Source organism: Oncorhynchus mykiss, chromosome 25 (assembly GCF_013265735.2).
Source record: "Oncorhynchus mykiss isolate Arlee chromosome 25, USDA_OmykA_1.1, whole genome shotgun sequence".
Lineage (NCBI taxonomy): Eukaryota > Metazoa > Chordata > Actinopteri > Salmoniformes > Salmonidae > Oncorhynchus > Oncorhynchus mykiss.
This window is the reverse complement of record NC_048589.1, coordinates 17563001-17586687: the sequence shown is the minus strand read 5'-3', so window position 1 is coordinate 17586687 and position 23687 is coordinate 17563001. Positions and strand designations below refer to the sequence as shown.

General features: G+C 40.4%; 1 protein-coding gene and 2 long non-coding RNA genes across 8 annotated transcripts in view; 2 read left to right on the top strand and 1 right to left on the bottom strand.

The window, feature by feature from the left end:
- Positions 1-6053, top strand: part of LOC110505473 (protein phosphatase 1 regulatory subunit 14B) — a 19676-nt gene extending 13623 nt beyond the window's left edge. The window contains exons 2-4 of the mRNA XM_021584712.2: positions 362-442; positions 5379-5411; positions 5610-6053. Of these exons, the coding sequence (XP_021440387.1) occupies positions 362-442; positions 5379-5411; positions 5610-5678 (183 nt within the window). The 3' untranslated portion in view covers positions 5679-6053. The remainder of the gene's footprint in view (positions 1-361; positions 443-5378; positions 5412-5609) is intronic.
- On the bottom strand, positions 5687-16232 carry LOC110505476. Of its 2 annotated transcripts, none has more exons than XR_005039501.1 (5): positions 16031-16232; positions 15166-15267; positions 14434-14565; positions 6074-6250; positions 5687-5822 (listed from the first exon to the last, which is right to left on the bottom strand). It is a non-coding gene; the product is annotated as an uncharacterized LOC110505476 (long non-coding RNA). The 2 variants fall into 2 exon arrangements; XR_002470820.2 differs by having other exon boundaries at positions 14434-14573; positions 16031-16202.
- On the top strand, positions 16211-23687 carry LOC110505475. 5 transcript variants are annotated; one of them, XR_002470818.2, is made up of 6 exons: positions 16211-16597; positions 16867-16898; positions 21604-21773; positions 22060-22242; positions 22344-22441; positions 22708-23687. It is a non-coding gene; the product is annotated as an uncharacterized LOC110505475 (long non-coding RNA). The 5 variants fall into 5 exon arrangements; XR_002470816.2 differs by adding an exon at positions 18900-18959 and having other exon boundaries at positions 16211-16898; positions 21659-21773; XR_002470817.2 differs by having other exon boundaries at positions 16213-16597; positions 21659-21773.

Below are 23687 nucleotides of genomic sequence, written 5' to 3'. Positions count from 1 at the left end.
GGATTATCCTGGACATGGAGAAATGCTCACTAACAGGGATGTAAATGAATTTTTCCACAATATTTGAGAGAAATAAGCCTCTTTGAGTGTATTTATTTCAGCTCATGAAACGTGGGACCAACACTTTACATGTTGCGTTTATATTTGCTTGATGCATCAGCAATGCCTTTAAGACTTGATACTCTAAGACTCATTTTCTTTGGTACGGTTAAGTGAAATATGTTCAAACATATTTAAAAGGGCCTATTTAAGGTGGCGTGGAGCCGCAGTCACAGTTCATCTATGTTTGCATGGCGGGTAAAAAAACAACGTCCCTGTGTCTCTGACCACTTTCTTTCTCTCCTTCTCTCTCTCTGTCCAGGAGGAGGAGATCACAGAGTTAGAGATTGACATAGATGAGCTGCTGGAGCTATCTGACACGGAGCAGAGATCCAGACTGCAGGTGATTACTGGCAGGATGTCCTGAGAGGAGGTCAGGTTAAAGGAGTAAAAAAATCTAAGTACAGTATGTTACCGTACCATATTTTAACGGTATCCAATACAGTTACTGTAATCTTTTTTACCTGTGTTATTACGGTAACTTTCAGGCCTGTAAGTTACGGCAAAAACAATAGTACAGTGCATTAGTGTAATAATATTATGGGAATTGTAACAAATTAATGAATTAATAATTGGATTAATTCATTAATGAAATTCATTCAGTGTAGATGAGGTTTGTCTTTTACTGCAAGGATTGGTGCAAGCATGTTGGCTAGGTAATTTGCTCACATATTACAGCATATCGATGAATTACAGTGTAGAAGAAGCTTTTGTTAAAACCTCTAGAAGTGCAAGTGGAAAAATACAGCATTTTGGTATTTTATATCTTACTTTGTTTTCTTTTTTTATTCAGCGGAACCCTTTGAGACCAGGGTCTCATTTACAATGGTGCCCCAAGGACAACAATACAATAAATTACAAAATTAAAATTAAAATAAACTTACAGAATCAACACTATAGAATCAAACACCACAATTATTAAAACAATTATTTACATTCAATCCAAACAGTTGCAATTCTCAAAAAAATATACTCAACATTAAAGTCCTAAACTGCCCTAGAGACACCAGAGAGTCAAGATGTAGGGAGTTTTGTAGGCTATTCCAAAAATGGGGGGCACTAAAACTGAAGGTGGATCTACCTAGATCGGTATGTACTAATGGAACCTCAAGAGTTAAATGGTTAACTTTCAAGGTTCCACTAGTATGTACCAATCTAGGTAAATCCGTCTGGAATGGGTTTGGTGTCTCATATTTTCTTTTAACAGTGAAGTGAGGTAGGTTGGAAGCTTGCCAATCCCACAATGATGTGTGGTTACAGTACTGTACTGTTAAATCAGTTTCTTTGGAATAAACGGTATCATTTACTGTTTACGCATAAAATCACCCAGAGTGAATTGCCATTACTGTAAATAATTAATAAGGTACTATACTGTTAGTTTTATTGTATAATACTGTCAAAACAATGTTACAACAGGTAATACCTGCTCTGCTCCGTTCAGAATCACTAAAAGGAGCAGACAAAGTGATCCAATTTATATATCTCAATCACTCCCAAATGTATTGAAGATCAAAGATAAATTCAGCTTAATCTCAAGATATAAAATGAATCTAACCAAATCAGCCCTACTGCCTCTCAAGACCCCGATGGATGAGTTTCTCTACTTATGGAATCCCAATCGTTTACCATTTTAAATATTTGGGAGTGGATATTTTTCCTTCCTTAGATAAAACCTTTGCCATAAACTTTAACAGAACGCTTAAAATCAATTCAATTCGACCTCAGTAGGTGGAATAATATCCCAGTTGCCTTAACCGGCAGAATATCTATTGCTAAAATGAATACCATATTGCCACGGCTGAATTTCTGTAGTTCAATGCTTCACATGGCTCCCCCTTCTGGCTATTGGGATAAAATTCATTGTGTGTTTTCAAAATGTATATGGTAAGGTAAACGATCCCGGATCAAATGAACAAACGTACAAAGAGGGAAAGACGTAGGAGGACTATCCATACCAAACTTTTCAATTGTATTTTCAGGCACTAGTATTTTGCTCAAACCTAAATTGGTTTAGACATTATGCCTCCTGGCTTAGTATGGAGTTGTTGCCCTGGAAGAGGTGGTCTTCACTGATATATCCCTGAAACAATTTAAACTACACTGTGGTCCTGTTATTGCTCACTCAATTTGTATTTGCCACAAAACGTACAAACAAAATAGCATGCGCATACTCCATATTTCACAAGAACGCCTTGCGATCTGGAGTGCGGCCTTTTGCGTCCCCCCAAATAGTCCAAAAGTGGAATCTGTACCCTTGCCGATATCATGGACAGTAATGGTTTGAGAACGTTCCAAGATTTGAAAGATACATACACATTACCAGACAAATCATTCTATGCTAGCCTATGGAGTCCCTTGGAAAACCAAACTACCGAAACATCCAATGATGATAATTTGTAAATAAATTATCTGGGCTCCCGAAAGGACTGATCTCTATAATACACGGTGCCTTCGGAAAGTATTCAGACCCCATGACTTTTCCACATTTTGTTACGCTACAGCCTTAATTTGAAATGGATTAAATAAAAAAAATCCTCATCAATCTACACACAATACTTATTATTGACAAAGAAAAAACAGGTATTTAGAATTTTTTGCAAATGTATACATTTTTATTTATTTTAAATACCTTATTTACATAACTATTCTAGGACTTGATTGGAGTCCACCTGTGGTAAGTTCAATTGATTGGACATGATTTGGAAAAGCACACACCTGTGTATATAAGGTCCCACAGTTGACAGTGCATGTCAGAGCAAAAACCAAGCCATGAGGTTGAAGGAATTGTCCGTAGAGCTCCGACCGAGGCACAGCTCTAGGGAAGGGTACCAAAACATTTCTGCAGCATTGAAGGTCCCCAAGAACACAGTGGCCTCCATCAATCCTAAATGGAAGAAGTTTGGAACCATCAAGACTCTTCCTAGAGCTGGCCATCCGGACAAACTGAGCAATCAGGGGAGAAGGGCCTTGGTCAGAGAGGTGACCAAGATCCCAGTGGTCACTCTGACAGAGCTCCAGAGTTCCTCTGTGGAGATGGGAGAACCTTCCAGAAGGACAGCCATCTCTGCAGTACTCCACCAATCAGGACCTTTATGGTAGAGTGGCCAGACGAAAACCATTCCTCAGTAAAAGGCACATGACAGCCCGTTTGGAGTTTGCTAAGAGGCAGCTAAAGAACTCTCAGACCATGAGAAACCAAATGTCCTGGTCCGATGAAACCAAGATTGAACTCTTTGGCCTGAATGCCAAGTGTCTCATCTGGAGGAAACCTGGCACCATTCCTACAGTGAAGCATGGTGGTGGCAGCATCATGCGTTGGGGATGTTTTTCAGCAGCAGGGACTGGGCGACTAGTCAGGATCGAGGGAAAGCTGAACATAGCAAGTACAGAGAGATCCTAGATGAAAACCTGCTCCAGAGCACTCAGGACCTCAGACTGGGACGAAGGTTCACCTTACAACAAGATAACTACCCTAAGCACACAACCAAGACAACGCAGGAGTGGCTTCGGGACAAGTCTCAATGTCCTTGAGTGGCCCGGCCAGAGCCCAGACTTGAACCCAATCGAACATCTCTGGAGAGACATGAAAATAGCTGTGCAGTAACGCTCCCCATCCAACCTGACAGAGCTTGAGAGGATCTGCAGAGATGAATGGGAGAAACTCCTCATATACAGGTGTGCAAAGCTGTAGCGTCATACCCAAGAAGACCCGAGGCTGTAATCGCAGCGAAAGGTGCTTCAACAATGTCAAGGGGTCTGAATACTTATGTAAATGTAACATTTGCAAAATTTCAAAAAACTATTTTTGTTTTGTCATTATGGGGTATTGTGTGTAGATTGATGAGGGGGGAAAAAACTATTTATCAGTTTTAGAATAAGTCTATAACGTAACAAAATGTGGAAACCGTCAAGTGGTCTGAATACTTTCCGAATGCACTGTATGAACAACTTTTGGAAAGCTCATATTCTGAGCTAGCCATTAAAAAAGTATGATCCACAGATCTAATTGAATCTGAACAAACCATTCACTGGAACAGATTATGAAAAAATATAACCTTGGAATCCCTTAATTTGAACCATCAATTTATACATTTTAAGTTTGCTATACATTTAACATCAAGGAAACATTTTACGATAAAATTGGCCCCAATTGTTCACCGTGTCCCCTAAATCAGGTAGGCATATTTCTCCATATGATATGGGAGTTTCCTGCAGTTAAATGCTTCTGGGGCAAATATGGAAAATGTGTTTAGAAGTGCATGAATGTAAATATTCAATGCTTTACATATATTATGTTACTCAACGATGATAGCTCCTTGAATCTCTCAATCAATCAAAGACAATTAATGCTGGCAGGCAGCACTGTTGCAAAAAAAAACATGTTGGCTCTTAGTTGGCATCACCTCACTCTTTCCCAATGTGCCAGTGAATACAGTTACAACATAATTATCAACAGTGAGAATGAATGATGCTGGTCAAGGAACAATTGAAGCCTGGACAAATATACTTGACTCTGTAAGAATAATCGAAGCTAAAGCCCAAAACATACAAATAAACAATCCATAAATCCCAACACATATAATAAATATATATATGATGTGCAACCCTAGTTGCTAGGGGGGGTGGGAAACATGGTTTCCATTAGTTGGGGTTGGGGTGTTGGATGGAGACTTGTTGGCTTGGTGGATTTGGGGTAATGGGATGGGAGGTTGGAAGCCCACTTATTTTTTGTTTTGGTTTCCTGTTTAAACTGAATGCATTATCACTTCAACTGTATGTATTTCTTGCTGTTGACTTTCTTTTGAGTGGCAGCCTACAGGTACATGTTTCATAAATGTATAATTTGAAGTGTAGAATGTACCCCCAACAAATACACATTTGGTCAACAAAGAAAACAACTAACGTTTTACAGTATAGTTATAAAAGATGAGTTATCACAGTAACTTTTGAGACATTTAAAACAAACAGGGAGAACATAGATATTTTCCAGACAAGGTTTCACTGTAAGCTATACCTTCACAAATGCTAAGCCTTGTCTAACAGATAGCAAGCCATGGAAAATTGACATCTCTTCAGAAGCCATTTTGTGGGTCACAGTACGAGGCAATACTTACACTTCAGCTATGCCCTTGTTTATACTTCACACATACCCCAGGGCATATTTAACAAAGTAGGGTAATTGCTTTACAAGCGCTTGACCCCAGTTGGTGTCCGTTAGACGTGAAAGAGCAATGTCCACTTCAGTTACTGAGGCCATGTTTGTTTCTGTACATTTACAGGAGTTACTGCAGGAATGTGAGAAGCCAAAAGAGGTGAGACACAACCATCAACTATTATAGCCTTAGTCATGTACCGAAAAAACAAATCATCAAATTACACTTATTGTACATTTACTCTCTACAAAGAAATACTTGCAATTCAATGGTCCACTGCTCAAACCGTCTCAGAACGAGTTTAACCATCAACTGCTGGTACGGGTAGTGTTAACTCATTCTCTTCCTCCCTTTCAGGACTTTATCAATGGGCTGCTTTATCGGATGAAGGGCCTACGTAAAATGTCAGGGCCCCTGAAGAAATAATAATAGGTCAAATCAAGACTCGAGACAATGTGAAGCGCCCCAGACTCCGCAACCCACCCCGTCATTACCTGGTATTTTGGATGTCTCTCTGTGCAATTGCATGTTAATGGGACCTTCTCTCTGCACACATGGGTCAATGTTGGTCTGTAAAGAGAACAGTGGGTTTTGATTGGTGTTTTATAGAACATTATTTATGGACAGTTTAAACATTTTGATTCCCCTCAATTAAAATAATGCACTAGTAGTAAAATGTATTGTCTATTACTCACATGGAATGTTTTTGTGTCAGACTGTACATTTTTGCTTGCCTACTTATGTACATATATTTTTGTTCTGATAAGTGTTTGTCAATAAAAGCAACATTTTTTGAGACAAGGCTCTGGATGTATACCTACTGTGTATGGATGATATGTCATTTCATAGAAGGATAAAGCCAGTCAGTGTATATAAACATCAAAACAGTGGCCGATAGATCGCTGGTTCCTGTTTTTACTTGGTGGCGGATCTGTCAACGTGTCCTTGGTCGGGGCGCTTGACCATGGTTGTTCCGGTGGGTCGCTCTGGATTGGAGTCTGTTAGATGACAATGTAATGTAAATGTTGACCGGCTTCACTGAAGGTAGATTGTATGTTTTAATATTCACAAAAAAAAACAGTACTAGTCTAAAAGCTACATGCTTCACACTGGAGACACTGTACAAGAAGAGAGGAAGAGATTGAAAATGTGATGCCAGCAGAAGTAGGGCAGAGAGAATGGCAGCCCCAAGGCAGTTGTTAGGCTATGCTACCGTGGCACTGCCAACCCTCCCAATGCTTGTCTTCACCCATCAATTTGTAATTCCAATCAGCACCAGTGGATAAATCAGCATCATTGAGGGGAAATGTTACCCTTAAATTATTTAAATATTGCTCTCAATTTTCTGCATGTTTGCAATTTAACACACCATTGCTCCGACGCAAATTACACAAAGTAATGTTTTTTGTTAAAGACCCAGTACAGTCAAAAACTAGATTCCCCTGTGTTTTTATATAAAGTACCAGTCAACAGTTTGGACACACCTACTCATTCAAGGATAAAAAAGATTTCAAAAATCACTATTTTCTACATTGTACAATAATAATGAAGAATCAAATCTATGAAATAACACATATGGAATCATGTAGTAACCAAAAAAAGTGTTAAACAAATCAAATATATTTTATGTTTGAGATTCTTCAAAGTAGCTACCTTTTGCCTTGATGACAGCTTTGCACACTCTTGGAATTCTCTCAACCTGCTTCATGAGGTAGTCACCTGGAATGCATTTCAATTAACAGGTGTGCCTTGTTAAAAGTACATTTGTGGAATTTCCTTCCTTCTTAATGGATTTGAGCCAATCAGTTGTGTTGTGACAAGGTAGGGGTGGTATACAGAAGATAGCCCTATTTGGTAAAACACCAAGTCCATATTATGGCAAGAATAGTTCAAATAAGCAGAGAGAAATGACAGTCCATCATGACTTTAAGACATGAAGGTCAGTCAATACGGAAAAGTTCAAGAATTTTGAAAGTTTCTTCAAGTACAGTCGCAAAAACCATCAAGCGTTATGATGAAACTGGCTCTCATGAGGGCTGCCACAGGAAAGGAAGACTCAGAGTTACCTCTGCTGCAGAGGATAAGTTCATAAGAGTTAACTTCACCTCAGATTGCAGCCCAAATACATTTTTCACAGTATTCAAGTAATAGACACTTCTCAACATCAACTGTTCAGAGGAGACTGCGTGAACCTGCATGGTTGAATTGAAGCAAATAAACCTATACTAAAAGACAACAATAAGAAGAGACATGCTTGGGCAAAAAAACACGAGCAATGGACATTAGTCCGGTGGAAATCTGTCCTGCGGTCTAATGTGTCCAAAGTTGAGATTTTTTGTTCCAACTGCTGTATCTTTGTGAGATGCAGAGAAGGTGAATGGATTATCTCTGCATGTGTGGATCCCACCTTGAAGAAAGGAGGAGGAGGTGTAATGGTGTGGGGGTGCTTTACTGGTGACACTGTCATTTATTTAGAATTCAAGGCACACTTAACCAGCATGGCTACCACAGCATTCTGCAGTGATAAGCCACCCCATTTGGTTTGCGATTAGTGGGACTACAATTTATTTTTCAACAGGACAATAACCCATAACACACCTCAAGGCTGTGTAAGGGCTATTTGACCAAGGAGAGTGATGGAGTGCTGCATCAGATGACCTGGCCTCCACAATCACACGACCTCAACCCAATTGAGATGGTTTGGGATGAGTTGGACTACAGAGTGTAGTAAAAGCAGCCAACAAGTGCTCAGCATATGTGGGAACTGCTTCAAGACAGTTGGAAAAGGATTCCTCATGAAGCTGGTTGAGAGAATGCCAAGAGTGTGCAAAGCTGTCATCGAGGCAAAGGGTGGCTACTTTGAGGAATCTAAAATATATTTTAGATTTTTTTGGTTACTACATGATTCCATTTGTTTTTATTTCATAGTTTTGATATCGTCACTATTTTTTCTCCAATGTAGAAAATAAAGAAAAACCCTTGAATGAGTAGGCGTGCCCATATTTTTACTGGTACTATACACACACGTACATATATAAACATACAGTGGGGAAAAAAAGTATTTAGTCAGCCACCAATTGTGCAAGTTCTCCAGCTTAAAAAGATGAGAGGCCTGTAATTTTCATCATAGGTACACTTCAACTATGACAGACAAAATGAGAAAAAAAAAATCCAGAAAATCACATTGTAGGATTTTTAATGAATTTCTTTGCAAATTATGGTGGATAAGTGTTTGGTCAATAACAAAAGTGTATCTAAATACTTTGTTATATACCCTTTGTTGGCAATGACAGAGGTCAAATGTTTTCTGTAAGTCTTCAAAAGGTTTTCACACACTGTTGCTGGTATTTTGGCCCATTCCTCCATGCAAATCTCCTCTAGAGCAGTGATGTTTTGGGGCTGTTGCTGGGCAACACAGACTTTCAACTCCCTCCAAAGATCTATGGGGTTGAGATCTGGAGACTGGCTAGGCCACTCCAGGACCTTGAAATGCTTCTTACGAAGCCACTCCTTCGTTGCCCGGGCGGTGTGTTTGGGATCTTTGTCATGCTGAAAGACCCAGCCACGTTTCATCTTCAATGCCCTTGCTGATGATGGAAGGAGGTTTTCACTCAAAATCTCACGATACATGGCCCCATTCATTCTTTCCTTTACACGGATCAGTCGTCCTGGTCCCTTTGCAGAAAAACAGCCCCAAAGCATGATGTTTCCACCCCCATGCTTCACAGTAGGTATGGTGTTCTTTGGATGCAACTCAGCATTCTTTGTCCTCCAAACACGACGAGTTGAGTTTGTACCAAAAGTGTATATTTTGGTTGGATCTGACCATATGACATTCTTCCAATCTTCTTCTGGATCATCCAAATGCTCTCTAGCAAACTACAGACGGGCCTGGACACGTACTGGCTTAAGCAGGGGGACACGTCTGGCACTGCAGGATTTGAGTCCCTGGCGGCGTAGTGTGTTACTGATGGTAGGCTTTGTTACTTTGGTCCCAGCTCTCTGGAGGTAATTCACTAGGTCCCCCCATGTGGTTCTGGGATTTTTGCTCACCGTTCTTGTGATCATTTTGACCCCATGGGCTGAGATCTTGCATGGAGCCCCAGATCGAGGGAGATTATCAGTGGTCTTGTATGTTTTCCATTTCCTAATAATTGCTCCCACAGTTGATTTCTTCAAACCAAGCTGCTTACCTATTGCAGATTCAGTCTTCCCAGCCTGGTGCAGGTCTACAATTTTGTTTCTGGTGTCCTTTGACAGCTCTTTGGTCTTGGCCATAGTGGACTTTTGAGTGTGACTGTTTGAGGTTGGGGACAGGTGTCTTTTATACTGATAACAAGTTCAAACAGGTGCCATTAATACAGGTAACGAGTGGAGGACAGAGGAGCCTCTTAAAGAAGAAGTTACAGGTCTGTGAACCAGAAGTCTTGCTTGTTTGTAGGTGACCAAATACTTATTTTCCACCATAATTTGCAAATAAATTCATTAAAAATCCTACAATGTGATTTTCTTGATTTTTTTTCTCATTTTGTCTGTCATAGTTGAAGTGTACCTATGATGAAAATTACAGGCCTCTCTCATCTGTTTAAGTGGGAGAACTTGCACAATTGGTGGCTGACTAAATACTTTTTTGCCCCTCCAATTGTACCCCTCCAATTGACTCAAATTATGTCAATTAGCCTATCAGAAGCTTCTAAAGGCATGAAACCATTTTCTGGAATTTTCCAAGCTGTTTAAAGGCACAGTCAACTTAGTGTATGTAAACTTCTGACCCACTGGAATTGTGATACAGTGAATTATATGTGAAATAATCTGTCTGTAAACGATTTTTGGAAAAATTGTGTTATGCACAACGTAGATGTCCTAACAAACCTGCCAAAACTATAGTTTGTTAACAAGAAATTTGTGGAATGGTTTAAAAAATAGTTTAAATGACGCCAACCTAAGTGTAGGTAAACTTCCGACTTCAACTGATCTTATATATATATATATATACATACTGTACATTTCACTTTACAAGCATTTCGCTACAACTGCAAAAACATCTGCTTTATGTGTATGCGATCAATAATATTTTACTCCAAATGTTCATTCTCACTTGCTACTCTAAATGTATTCTTTGTGAGGTATTGTCTAATTGAAACAAGGGACTTGATTGAAATGACAGCATATCAGAATCACAGATAACAAATGTTGCAAAAAGGTGGTCCATTATCTCTATCTGCATCCATTATGCCTGTCCATTTCCTGTCTGTTGTCATTGTGTGGGATAGAAAAGTTAGGCAAACACAGAGGGGCCTCTATCTGGGTCTTAATGGACTAAACCCCTGGAGGTGAGATTCATTATGGCTCTCCAGATGACCCAGACAGTAATGCACCCTGATGAAACTGCATTCTGCCCCGCTCTCTCTGTCATATACTGACAGTAATCTGGTAAAGGTTTTCACTACAGAATCTCTCCTAAAAAAATTCCTCTCTCCAACCTTTCTGAAACTGTGGCTGTCCTAATGTATGAGTGGAGAACCCCTAGCGGGGTATGACAAAAGAGTGACAGTGTTATATAGTTATGATATTAGTGGTGGGAGAAGTAGGGAACATAGCAAAAAAAACTATCAGGACATAATTTTTTTTTAAACTCATCAACACATTGTTTACATCCCTTAGATCTACATTACACACAGCTACAGGAAAAACAACAATCATGCCAGAGTCCCAGCCAAAGACAGATCATAACACAGACTATGCAGCCTGACAAAATAAAACAAAGCCTTCACTAATCCTTTTATACTGGCTCCTCTGTGAGCCTCTAGTGAGAAGCTGAGTTGTCTGGGACCGTACATCCTCCCAAATAAGCAAATTGTGTTTGTGCAATGTGCATGGGTCTGTGTTGTTACCAACTCAACATCTATCTCAGTATCATGACAGCAAATAAGAAATCTGCAAGCCATTTCAAGTGCGCTACAATTGAGGTAGAACATCCAATTGCCCAGACTACTTTATTTCATTGGACCAAAATCCAAAAGGGTTAGGATGGGTAATGCTAAAATACAATAATGTGAAACATTTTGTGAGAGTAAATTAGACTAACCTCACAAATTAAATGTAAATCAATACTGGTAATACAGTCCACAAGTAATTGACTGATATTGATTGGATTACTGATCTGTGAATGTCAAGTGAATCTACAACACAGTTATGTAGCTAATCGCAAGCATTACATTATGCTAATGCAACCCCATAATGTTACTCATAGTATAGCCATTTTGAAGAAATCTATAACTACACTTGACAAATGACTATGTATTACACTAGATTAGCAACATAATCAGTGTTTCTTCTTAGTCTCTTTGTAAAACAGGAACGATGCATTTGTAAAGTATTCAGACCCCTCAAATGTTCCAAATGTTGTTACGTTACAGTCTTATTCTAAAATGAATTGTATTTTTGCCCCTCATCAATCTACACACAATACTCCATAATGACAGTTTGGCCAGGCAGACAGCTCTAGGAAGAGTTGGTTGTTCCAAACTTCTTCCATTTAAGAATGATGGATGCCACTGTGTTCATGGGGACCTTCAATGCTGCAGAAATGTTTTGGTACTCTTCCCCAAATCTGTGCCTTAACACAATTCTATCTCGGAGCTCTACGGACAATTGCTTAGACCTCAATGCGTGGTTTTTGCTCTAACATACACTGTCAACTGTGGGACCTTATAAAGACGTGTGTGCCTTTCCAAATCATCTCCAATCAATTGAATTTACCACAGGTGAACTCTAATGAAATTGTAGAAACATCTCAAGGATGATCAATGGAAATGGATGCACCGGAGTTCAATTTCAAGTCTCATAGGCAAAGCATCTGAATAATTATGTAAATATGGTATTTCAGTTTTTTAGTTTGAATAAATTAGGTAACATTTCTACAAACCTGTTTTCATTTTATTATGGGCTATTGTGTGTAGATTGATGAGGACATTTTTTTTATTAATCCATTTTAGAATAAGGCTGTAACAAACTTTCCAAAAGTTCCCTGGTTTTACAGAAATCCTGGTTCGAGGATTACCGGATTTAATTCTTATTACCAGTGGCGGTAAACGTATCCAATTGTCATACTTAAGAAAAAGTAAAGATTAGGGATGCACGATATATCGGTAAGCATATTGGAATCAACTGAAATTAGCTAAAAATGACAACATCGGCTCGATGTCTAGTTTAACGCCGATGTGCAAAACCGATGTCAAAGCTGACATGCATACCTATGTAACTCAGGTAGATGACGTAATGCCGCCACAAAAAAATGTAGCGCTACACAGCATTCCTAACCTAGCCCACAATGTCTGTGTGTATCGAGCAGTCATCAAGTCGAGCAGTCATTTGAAAGAGTTAGAAAATTTCAGCGAGACCCCTCAAAGGTGAAATCCATTAACGCCAAGATAATGGAATTCATTGCCCTTGAGAATCAACCGTTCTGTCGTTGATGATGTTGGCTTTCGCCGACTGGTCGAGCACTGGTACACACTACCAAGTAGCTGCTATTTTTCAGATGTTGTCCTACCGGAGTTACACAGTACTGTTGAAACTCACATCTATGGGCGCCACTGCTATTAGCTTCATGACTGACATTTGGACCAGCGATGTCAGCCCCATGAGCATTAGGAGTCTGACAACACAGTGGGTCGACGAGATTTCGTACTGAGGAAAGCCGTATTGCATGCTCAAGAATGTGCTGGTTCTCATACCACTGCTGCCATTTCAATGGCATTTGAGAACATGTTTGACACTTGGAAACATGAACACTCTTAACTCCATTCAAACAACTGACTCGAGAAATAAGCTCAACTGCGTCTGCAGCAGACGTGATACCCTGTCAAGGCATTGAAACACCTGCTCAACAAAAATGCCAACACAGACCATTGGGTTAACTTGGAAAAGTACTCTACTAGAGGCTGTGAACAAGCGATTCGGTGACATTCTCTCTGAGCCTCTACTGTGTTGCCACCATGCTAGATGCTAGGTACAAGGACCGCTACTTCGATGCAGACAAGAAACAGGTTTTACGTGAAATGTTAAAGACACAGCTGGACAAGATGGAAACAGACTCAGTGACAGTGCACACCGAGGAAGAGAGGCCACAGACAGACAGAGCTGAAACTTCACTGCTTGACATGTATGATGAAATCCTGGTTCAGACTGAACAAATGGACAAAGAAACAGCACAGCAAGTAAGTGAAAGAAATAGGTTTTGATTAGGTTTTACAGGTAATGGGGACATACGTAAATGCCAACAAAATAACTTTTTGGTCAGTGTGTGTGAGTGTTTCAACTATTTAACTGTACTAGAATGCTTAAATGGCCACTAAAATGTTAAACATTGGTTATCGGTATCGTTTTTTTTGGCAAGGAAATATCTGATATTGGCCAAAGATGTCATATCAGTGCATCCCTAGTAAAGATACTTTAGTAGAAAATGTCTCAAGTACAAGTGAATGTCATCCAGTAAAATAAAAAGTACTTTTGGGTGTCAGGGAAAATGTATGGAGTAAAAAGTACATTATTTTCTTTAGGAATGTAGTGAAGTAAAAGTTGTCAAAAATATAAATAGTAAAGTACAGTACAGATACCCCAAAAAACTACTTAAGTAGTACTTTTAAACTATTTTTTTTACTTAAGAACTTTACACCCCTGCTTATTCCCTCATAATTCCAGCAATCTCCCAACCAGGATTTCTGGAAAACCAGGGCACTTTGGGAAAGTTACTGGAATTTTTCAACCCTAAAGACAGGTAGCAGTGTTTGGATAAGCCTTCTCTTTGTGATCCTGCAGAATTCCAAGAATACTGTCCAGCCTCCAAGAAATACTGATGCCAGCCCCTGCATTCTCACGTCGTCGTCCTCTTGTTTTTCTTAGGTGCCGTGTAACTACTGTAGCTGTGCGGTGCTCTTTCCTGTCATACATATCATGGCACTCCCAGGGGAAACGGAGAGCAGATTGATAATTTAACATACTAAATAGTTCATACATGTGTTGCTCTGCAGAATGGCAGAAGTTTATACAAGATTTATCTAGGTCATGTTTCGAAAAAAAACATGACAAGCACACAGGGACGAACTTCACTTTCTTGTAAATCATTGCATAGATATGTGGCCATAGTAGTAGTAGGAGTATTAGTATTGTGCAGTACCTGAAGCAGCGGTTGCAGTCAAAAGATCCCCATCACAGGTGTGACAGCGGATGGAGGTCTCCTGATTACAGATGCAGCACCAGGGAAGCTCATCCTCATCACTGTCTGAAGCCTGACTGGCCAGGGCAGCTGCTGGGGTCCTCAATGATGAACACAATAGAACTGATCAAACAAATATATACTTCATTTTGTGCTTTTACTGTCTGTTTTATTTGTGGGATTCTTTGGCTGTGCTTACACCGCCACCCTAAGAACTCAAATCTGATTTTCTTTCTATATCTGATGTTTTTATCTGACTGTCCTCAGTAAGATTTTACATGTGACCCATATGCAATTTGCGCATTCACACTGATGTAGCCTTTGAAGTAGCACACATGCAATGCACATTTACTGGCACTGTTGTTATTGGGAGTCGTTTTTATAGTAACATCTGGTTATGTGAAAAATAACACACACAAAAAACACGTAGGAGCAAAACAATATCTGATCTGGGCATCCAGACAAAGGTTGCATATGGAGGATCGGGTTTGTATCACGATTTAGGTCCACATATGGATGTGGTATGAAGTCAAAATATCCGATTCCATGTGTTTTTTTTGCCATTTACATAATAGGGGGAAAATATGATAGGTATCAGACATGTAAATAATTGTCTAAAGATGTGAATTGAGCTTCCTGTGTAAACGCAGCCTTTGAAGTGTATGTGTTCAAAAAGGACTGCATATTTATTACCTGTTTCTTGTGGGCAGCTGTCATTTCTGTGTTTTTTGCGCCACTGTGCTCAGGGGGTATGTTGTAGCCACTGGCCTCGTCCAATGCAGCTTATTCCGTGAGCTGGGAATGAGTTAAAAACAGCAGCCTCTTGTGGTTATGAAAAGTAGCACTATCTAAAATTAGGTTGGGATGCATCCCCACCAGAGTATGTGAGCTGAGTTGAGTGGTTGAAAGTCCTGCTCATACATAGCTCATGGAATGGTGCTTGTTCACGGCTCCGGCAATCTATGTCCTTTCCTACTGCTCCACTAAAAACCACTCCAGGCTCACAGGGGGAAAAAAACTCCATTCATTCATTGAAATCACAATTTAACCAACACCCATCTATTTTTGTGACTACCTGGACCTACCAATTGATTTTGAAGTATTGAAACCAAACCATATGGATTTGAATGAAAAGTAGTTGAATAAACATGAAAAGGTGAACGTATGAAGCAAACATAATTTCAAATAGGCTACATGTCATATTAAACAGCATATAAACACTCTAAATAGGTCAGGAGCTAGACAGGGAGCCTAAGAAATAATGAAAATGAATTATTTAGGGTATATTATTTCAAGGCTACAGCCTACAAAGAAATACACCATAGGCTTTTAGGGACATAAAGCATGTAGCATTTAAATATATATATATATATATATATATTTTCCCCCACCTTTATTTAACCAGGTAGGCTAGTTGAGAACAAGTTCTCATTTACAACTGGGACCTGGCCAAGATAAAGCAAAGCAGTTCGACACATACGAGAACACAGTTACACATGGAATAAAAATATCCAACTACAAAAACGTAAAGGGAGTAGGGTAGGGGGCACAAACAAACCTTCCTGAAGAGAGTGAACTTTGATGAACAACAAAAACAACGGTTGTCCATTTTACCGAATTTAGTAATTGTGTTTATGTTTCTAGGACATCGCTCACTGAATGTACCGGAAGTTGTTGATACAACAACTTTTTTTCAAACTCGTTTCTTGTTTAGGAAGACACGTTTGAACACGTCATTGGGCTTGACCATCCAATCAACGTCGTCCAAATTTTCTCAAGGTTCCGTTCAAAGTTCAAAATATACAGAGGAAGTGAAATGATGCTGCGTTTAAAACAACTGGGAAGTCGAAAAAAAAAAACACGATGTTAAATCATGGCGTCAGTGATCTTTAGGTCGGAAAGTCTGAGCTCTAGGGAGAGACCTGACTTCCCGAATTGCATGACCATTCAAATCGATTTTTTCCCCAGTCAGAGCAATTTTTTCCCTCCGAGTTCCCAGGAAATCGGAGAATTCCGAGTTTCCAGTTGATTTGAACGCGACATGAGCAACCAGCAGGAAAAATGACTTAGTGTTATTGAATTTTGACAAAACAAAAATTAAATATATAGCTATTTACTAAACAGGGTAAGATCTATTTTATATAACGTTAGCCTAATACAATTTGGAAACCCAGCTTTGTAGTAACGTTAACTAGCTAATAATGCTAACTTTAGCTAGCTGTTTTTTTTGTTTTGTTGTCTAGCTGACTTGCTACTGAAGCTAGCTAGTTAAGTGCTTTTGCAAAAATTTTACAATGTCGGAGAGACCGCAATGTTTACAAATATCTGCTGTCGAAAACCAAATGCAAGTCTAAAATGAAGGGGAGAATGTTGCTTTTTTAAATTTTTTTACAGTGGACAAATTGCCTGATTGATCTGATGAGAAGGTAATAATCATTTCAACGTCATAGGCGAATGTATGTATTATAAAGATCTATATATAACTAACCCAATATAGTTAATCGGTGTCGTTTACAATGGGTACAAATGATGCAAGGAGGTGGGCAAAGTGAAGCACGAGCAAGCGAGATCCTATTGGCATGTAGCAAGTATTTGCATAAATTTACTGTGACGTGTGTGCGGTGTGCAATTCGACCTTGCACTCCCAAACAACTCAATTTAAAACTTTGACAAAGCTTCAAGTCTATAAAACGTATTGCACTTCCTAACAGATGCTATATTTTGGAACAGAAATGTATTGATCAGATGATGTTACATCAATGAGAAAATTATCAGAATGTCTGGCCAGATTCACCCAAATTGTGTTCGAATACTCATACTAACTGTACTATTTGTGACTAAATTGAGTATGTAGTGTTCTTATTGGTCATAGTATGGATATAGTTAGTATGCCAAAAGTTCCAGGATGTCGTACTAAATTCGCCAAAATACATCAACGCCTGACGTTGAATATGGCCGGTGTCATTAAATTGTTTGCAGCAGCACAGTCTCCAACTTTTTGAACAACATATAAACAGCCTAATCAGCTCTGCTAGGGCGAGCAAAATGGTCAGAGTGAGGTGTCATTTGTGTCTGGAAGTAAAAAGTAAAAAAAATGTGTCTGGAAGTAGCTAGCAAGCTAGCCAACGACTTTAGCCAGTTAGCAAGGGTGCTTGACTGCCGTTGTGAGTCGGATTAACCCTACTCCTCGGCCAGTGCGTCATGAACGCTCTGAATTTACGAACGCCAGAGGGCACTCCAGATACGCTGGAAACATGAAACACGTTTTTTCTGATAACTAGTTCATTGCATCTGCCGTGGAGCCCAGTTTCATAATATGAACATATTTCCCAGCTGCTTGCTGTTGTTTTGAAATAATCGCGAAAAAACTGCTTATTTTAGGGCAATTTTCACCCTGCCAGCTCCTATTAGTTCTATTGAGCATTGTGGCACCAACTCGCCTTCCGAATATTCTATTCCCAGTTTATTGTTATACGTCACAATGCTTGCTTCGCTATTGTTGGCAATGAGACCCGCTCACATTGTTTATAGATTGACACCATTGAGGTGCGGATGTTTACTTCTACACAAGTTGTTTTTTTTTCCAGTTTCGTCCGGTGAACAGATTGTAGTGGTAAAATAAAAAGGGGTACATTTTTTGGTGCCATTTAGGCGAAATGGAAGTATAAGCATCACTCTAGTCAAAACAGGCTCTGCGAACATTTGATTCCATTAATTTGCTATGGCCTCGTGCTAGTGTTCCAGCTTAGCCAACGTCCTTTTGCTGTTTTTCAGCCTTGGGTGAATTTTGACTCGTTCTATTGTTCAGCCTCCTCCCGATTGAATTTACGAACACACCCGAAGTAAAACATTTTTTTTATAGCAAGACAGGTTGCATAGCAACAGCATCAACTTCCGGCAGACAGGCGAAGCGCTAGTACACTCAACTGAAAGGATAATGTTCATTTACAGTATACTAAAATTAATTTATAGTATGGCGTGCATATACTCATTAAGTATGTAGTATACAGTATTACTATGGGTATTCGAACACAGCTCTAGTTCCATCCTTTCCCACTACCCCCAAATGGAGTTCCTCTCACTACCATATTTGGTGGCGAGAAAATGTTCCAAGGGATGCTTCAGCTTTATAGCCCATGTGACTTGTCTGGGTTACCTTTTCTGTCTGTGTCATAGCCTTAGCTGGTGGTAACTTGTGGAATAGACACTGACTTGAATGCAGCTTTAACTAATCAGCATCCAGAATTAAACCACCCATTGTATAATGCGTGACACCTTGCTTTCTACTTGCTTTGTAAAGCATTACAAGTTGTGCAATATGTCCTTGAGTGGCTTTACATTGTTTGTGTTTGTCTGAACATCAGACTGTTAACATAGTTACCAGCTGGCATGTCTTCACTGACATTTTCTACCTCTTCCTGACCCAGTGTGTAATACCTTCATGTTTCAAGCAGACCACCGTAGTCCCTGTGCCCAAGAACACCAAGGTAACCTGTCTAAATGACTGTCGCCCATAGCACTCACATCTGTAGCCATGAAATGCTTTGAAAGGATGGTCATGACACACATCAACACCATACACCCTGGACCTGCTCCAATTCGCATTCCACCCCAACAAATCAAATCAAACTTTATTTGTCACTTGCCGAATACAGCAAGTGTATACCTTATAGGGAAATGCTTACTTACAACAGTGCAGTTCAAGAAGAGTTAAGAAATATTTACCAAATAAACTAAAGTAAAAAATTATAAAAAGTAACACTAACATAACAATAACGAAGCTATATACAGGGGGTACCGGTACAGAGTCAGTGTGCGGGGGTACAGGTTAAAGGTAATTTGTACATGTAGGTAGGGGTGAAGTGACTATGCATAGATAATCAACAGTGAGTAGCGGCAGTGTAGAAAACAAATGGAGGGGGGGGGGGGTCAATGTAATAGTCCGGTGGCCATTTGATTAATTGTTCAGCAGGCTGTTGTGTCGTCAGCAAACTTAATGATGGTGTTGGAGTCGTGTTTGGCCGCGCAGTCGTGGGTGAACAGGGAGTACAGGAGGGGATTAAGTACACACCCTTGAGGGGCCCCCGTGCTGAGGATCGGCGTGGCAGACTAGTTGTTGCCTACCCTTACCAGGATCCAGTTGCAGAGGGAGGTGTTTGGTCCCAGGGTCCTTAGCTTAGTGATGAGCTTCGTGGGCACTATGGTGTTGAACACTGAGCTATAGTAAATGAACAGCATTCTCACATAGGTGTTCCTTTTTTCCAGGTGGGAAAGAGCAGTGTGGAGGTCGATTGAGATTGCGTCATCTGTGGATCTGTTGGGGAGGTATGCGAATTGGAGTGGGTCTAGGGTATCTGGGAGGATGCTGTTGATGTCAGCCATGACCAGCCTTTCAAAGCACTTCATGGCTTCCGACGTGAGTGCTACGGGGCGGTAATCATTTACGCAGGTTAACTTCGCTGCCTTGGGCACAAGGATTATGGTGGTCTGCTTGAAGCATGTAGGTATTACAGACTCAATCAGGGAGAGGTTGAAAATGTCAGTGAAGACACTTGCCAGTTGGTCTGCGCATGCTTTGAGTACACGTCCTGGTAATCCATCTGGCTTTGTGAATGTTGACCAGTTTAAAGGTCTTGCTCACATCGGCTACCGAGAGTGTTATCACACAGTCATCCGGTACAGCTGGTGCTCTTGTGCATGCTTCAGTGTTGCTTGCCTCGAAGTGAGCATAAAAGGCATTTAGCTCGTCTGGTAGGTTCGCATCACTGGGCAGCTCGCGTCTGGGTTTCCCTTTGTAGTCCGTAATAGTTTTCAAGCCCTGCCACATCCGACGAGCATCAGAGCCGGTGTAGTAGGATTGAATCTTAATCCTGTATTGACGCTTTGCTTGTTTGATGGTTCGTCTGAGGGCGTAGCTGTCAAGACTTCTGCGGAAGTCGGTCCCTCTCCTAGTTCGGGCGGTGTTCGGCGGTTGATGTCACCGGCCTTCTAGCCATCGCCGATCCACCTTTAATTTTCCATTGGTTTTGTCTTGTCTTCCCTCACACCTGGTTTCAATTACATCAATTACATGTTGTGTATTTAACCCTCTGTTTCCCCCATGTCCTTGTCCAGAATTGTTTATTGTAAGTGCTTGTGCACGTTATGTCTGATGTGCGTCGGGTTATGTACCCATTTATTGATTGTTCTATTTTACCCCTTACAGTAGCGGATGTTCATATAGGCGTCCAGATTAGTGTCCCGCTCCTTGAAAGCGGCAGCTTTAGCTCGATGGGGATGTTGCCTGTAATCCATGGCTTCTGGTTGGGATATGTTTGTACGGTCAATGTGAGGACGACATCATCGATGCACTTATTCATGAAGCTGATGACTGAGGTGGTATACTCCTCAATGCCATGGGATGAATCCCGGAACATATTCCAGTCTGTGCTAGCAAAACTGTCCTGTAACGTAGCATCCGCGTCATCTGACCACTTCCATATTGAGCGAGTCACTGGTACTTCCTGCTTTAGTTTTAGCTTGTAAGCCGGAATCAGGAGGATAGAATTATGGTAAGATTTGCCAAATAGGCAGGGGAGAGCTTTCTATGCATCTCTGTGTGTGGAGTAAAGGTGGTCTAGGATTTTTTTTCTCTGGTTACACATGTGACATGGCTGGTAAATACGAGGTATAACTGATTTAAGTTTGCCTGCATTAAAGTCACCGGCTACTAGGAGCGCCGCTTCTGGGTGAGCATTTTCTTGTTTGCTTATGGCCTTATAGAGTTGATTGAGCGTGGTCTTAGTACCAGCATCCGTCTGTGATGGTAAATAGACAGCTACAAATAATATAGATAGTGTGGTCTACAGCTTATCATAAGGTACTCTACCTCAGACAAGCAATAACTCTACCCTTCTTAAATATTAGACATTGCGCACCAGCTTTTATTGACAAAAAGACACACACCCCCACCCCTCTTACCAGACATAGCTTCTCTGTTCTGCCGGTGCATTGAGAATCCCTCCAGCTCTATGTTATCCGTGTCGTCGTTCAGCCACGACTCGGTGAAACATAAGATATTACAGTTCTTAATGTCATGTTGGTAGGATAATCGTAGGTCATCAATTTTATTTTCCAATGATTGCATATTAGCAAATATAATTGATGGCCGTGGGAGTTTACTCGCTCGCCTACTGATTCTCAAAAGGAAGCCCGATCTGCGTCCTCTTCACGCAAATGACGGGGATCTGTGCCTGTTCCCGGGAGAGCAGTATACCCTTCTCGTTGGACTCGTTAAAGGAGAAAGCTTCTTCCAGTTCGTGGTGAGTAATCCCAGTTCTGATGCCCAGAAATTATTTTCGGTCATAAGAGACGGTAGCAGCAACATTATGTACAAAATAAGTAAAATAATAAGTTACAAACAACGCAAAAAATATATTAAAAAATAGCACAATTGGCTATGGGCATGTAAAACATCAGCCATCCTCTTCAGCGCTATCTTAAAACACCAGATGTAATGTTGGGTTGTGTAATGTCATGGAGGTTTTGACGTTCAACAGATTTCAATCTGTTATGATGTTTTACCTTATATTTCCTGTTTGTTCACAGGTAATTCACTAAGGATACAGTTACAAGGCCCACCAGCCCCTGCCAACAGTGGTCTAAACAGTCGCCTTGTGATCTGTGATCTACAAGGCTGCCAGTGCTGGACCGTCTGATCCAAATTTGGAATTTTGGATGGCCCCACCCCCATCGAGATCTAAGGAGAATGAGAAATGGAGCGACATAAAGGTTTGAGACACGCAGTAATGGGACTTTTTATGTGATGACACGGTGACGCGACGATTTGTAAGCTAAATTATTTGACATAATTTGTGTGTGCTCAATTGTAGATGTCTATAAAGTCCAGGTTTGGTCACAGTGTTGTGGCTCCGCCCAGCAAGCCAAACTTCCAGCCCTTTGTGGAGGAGTCGGATCAGCCTCCAACCATGTAAGTGTTCACTAAGATCATCTTATTTTGCTGCCCTCATTCATTTCACTTTTCTCTCATAACTGAATGAATTAATGCCTGTGGCTTTTCCCAAAGCAAATATCTGTTTTTCTATTTAAAGAAATGTCTATCTAGCAATAAATGATTTTAAAACGGGATGACTAAAACCCAGCAGTAACCCCAAGGTGTATTCATGTGGCATCGTTTGTGTCTACTCCAGTTGTGTTCTTAAGGTTTTAGTTATTTGTTCTGGCACCTTCCTCCAGGACACTGTAAGATCAACCCAGCGGTGAATTCGGTGTTGTCTGCACGAAAGCCCTGCAGGGATGAGACTCCTCTGAACAGACTGCAACAACAGCAACATCAGCAGCAGGAAGAGGGGAAAGCTCAGAAGCAGAGCATGTATTGCAAGGACCTGTTGCTCATTGTCGCCTCTGAGTTCTGCTTTTAGGAACTGAGGGCAGAAAGCTACCACCAGAAGAAGGCCTTGGAGTCAGGGGCAGTGTCAAGGAAGAGCAAGGGGGCTCTGGTCTTCCAAACTGACACCTTTCCACCTGAACATTGACATGACATTTCCATGTTAGATTGTTTTTTATTTAGGTAGCAGACTGCCAGTATCATCTGTTATGTCTTTGTTGTCTTTCGTCATGTATGTATTTTACTGTTTGTGATGTGTGTATATAAACTGCAGTTGGAACGGCATAGGTCACACCAGTCATAGCCATAGATCACTATCTAGGCTCTGGGCCACACAGTATCCCAGAGGGAAAAATCATCTAATGTAATTGGATTGAAAAGAGTTGTGTGAGAAAATGGTGCTATGATTTGAGAACTGAAATACTGGTGGTTGTTGTTACTGTATATCCTTGGATATTCTGCAATAATTGGCTGTTGAGACTGTTCTGTAATATATTTTCTTTCATGGCAATTCACTACAAAACTGTATTCTACATTTTACATTCATTCCACTAATATATTATGTTTGGAAAAGGGCTTTAGATAACATGCCATGTTCCGTCTGGTTCCTCTCTCCATTATTTCTTTGCCTTCTTCACGTTACCTCTTAGGAATTAAACTTTCAGTACCCCATGTGGTGAAGGTAGTGTATGAGAATGACAGAGAGAAATCCAGAGGAGGAGTCTATGACAAGGCTCAATTCACATTATAGATGTCACTGCTGTATATATTGGTAAAAATGTCCCCCCAAGGCCATGTGGTGATAGTGTTAAATAAATGTGAAATAATG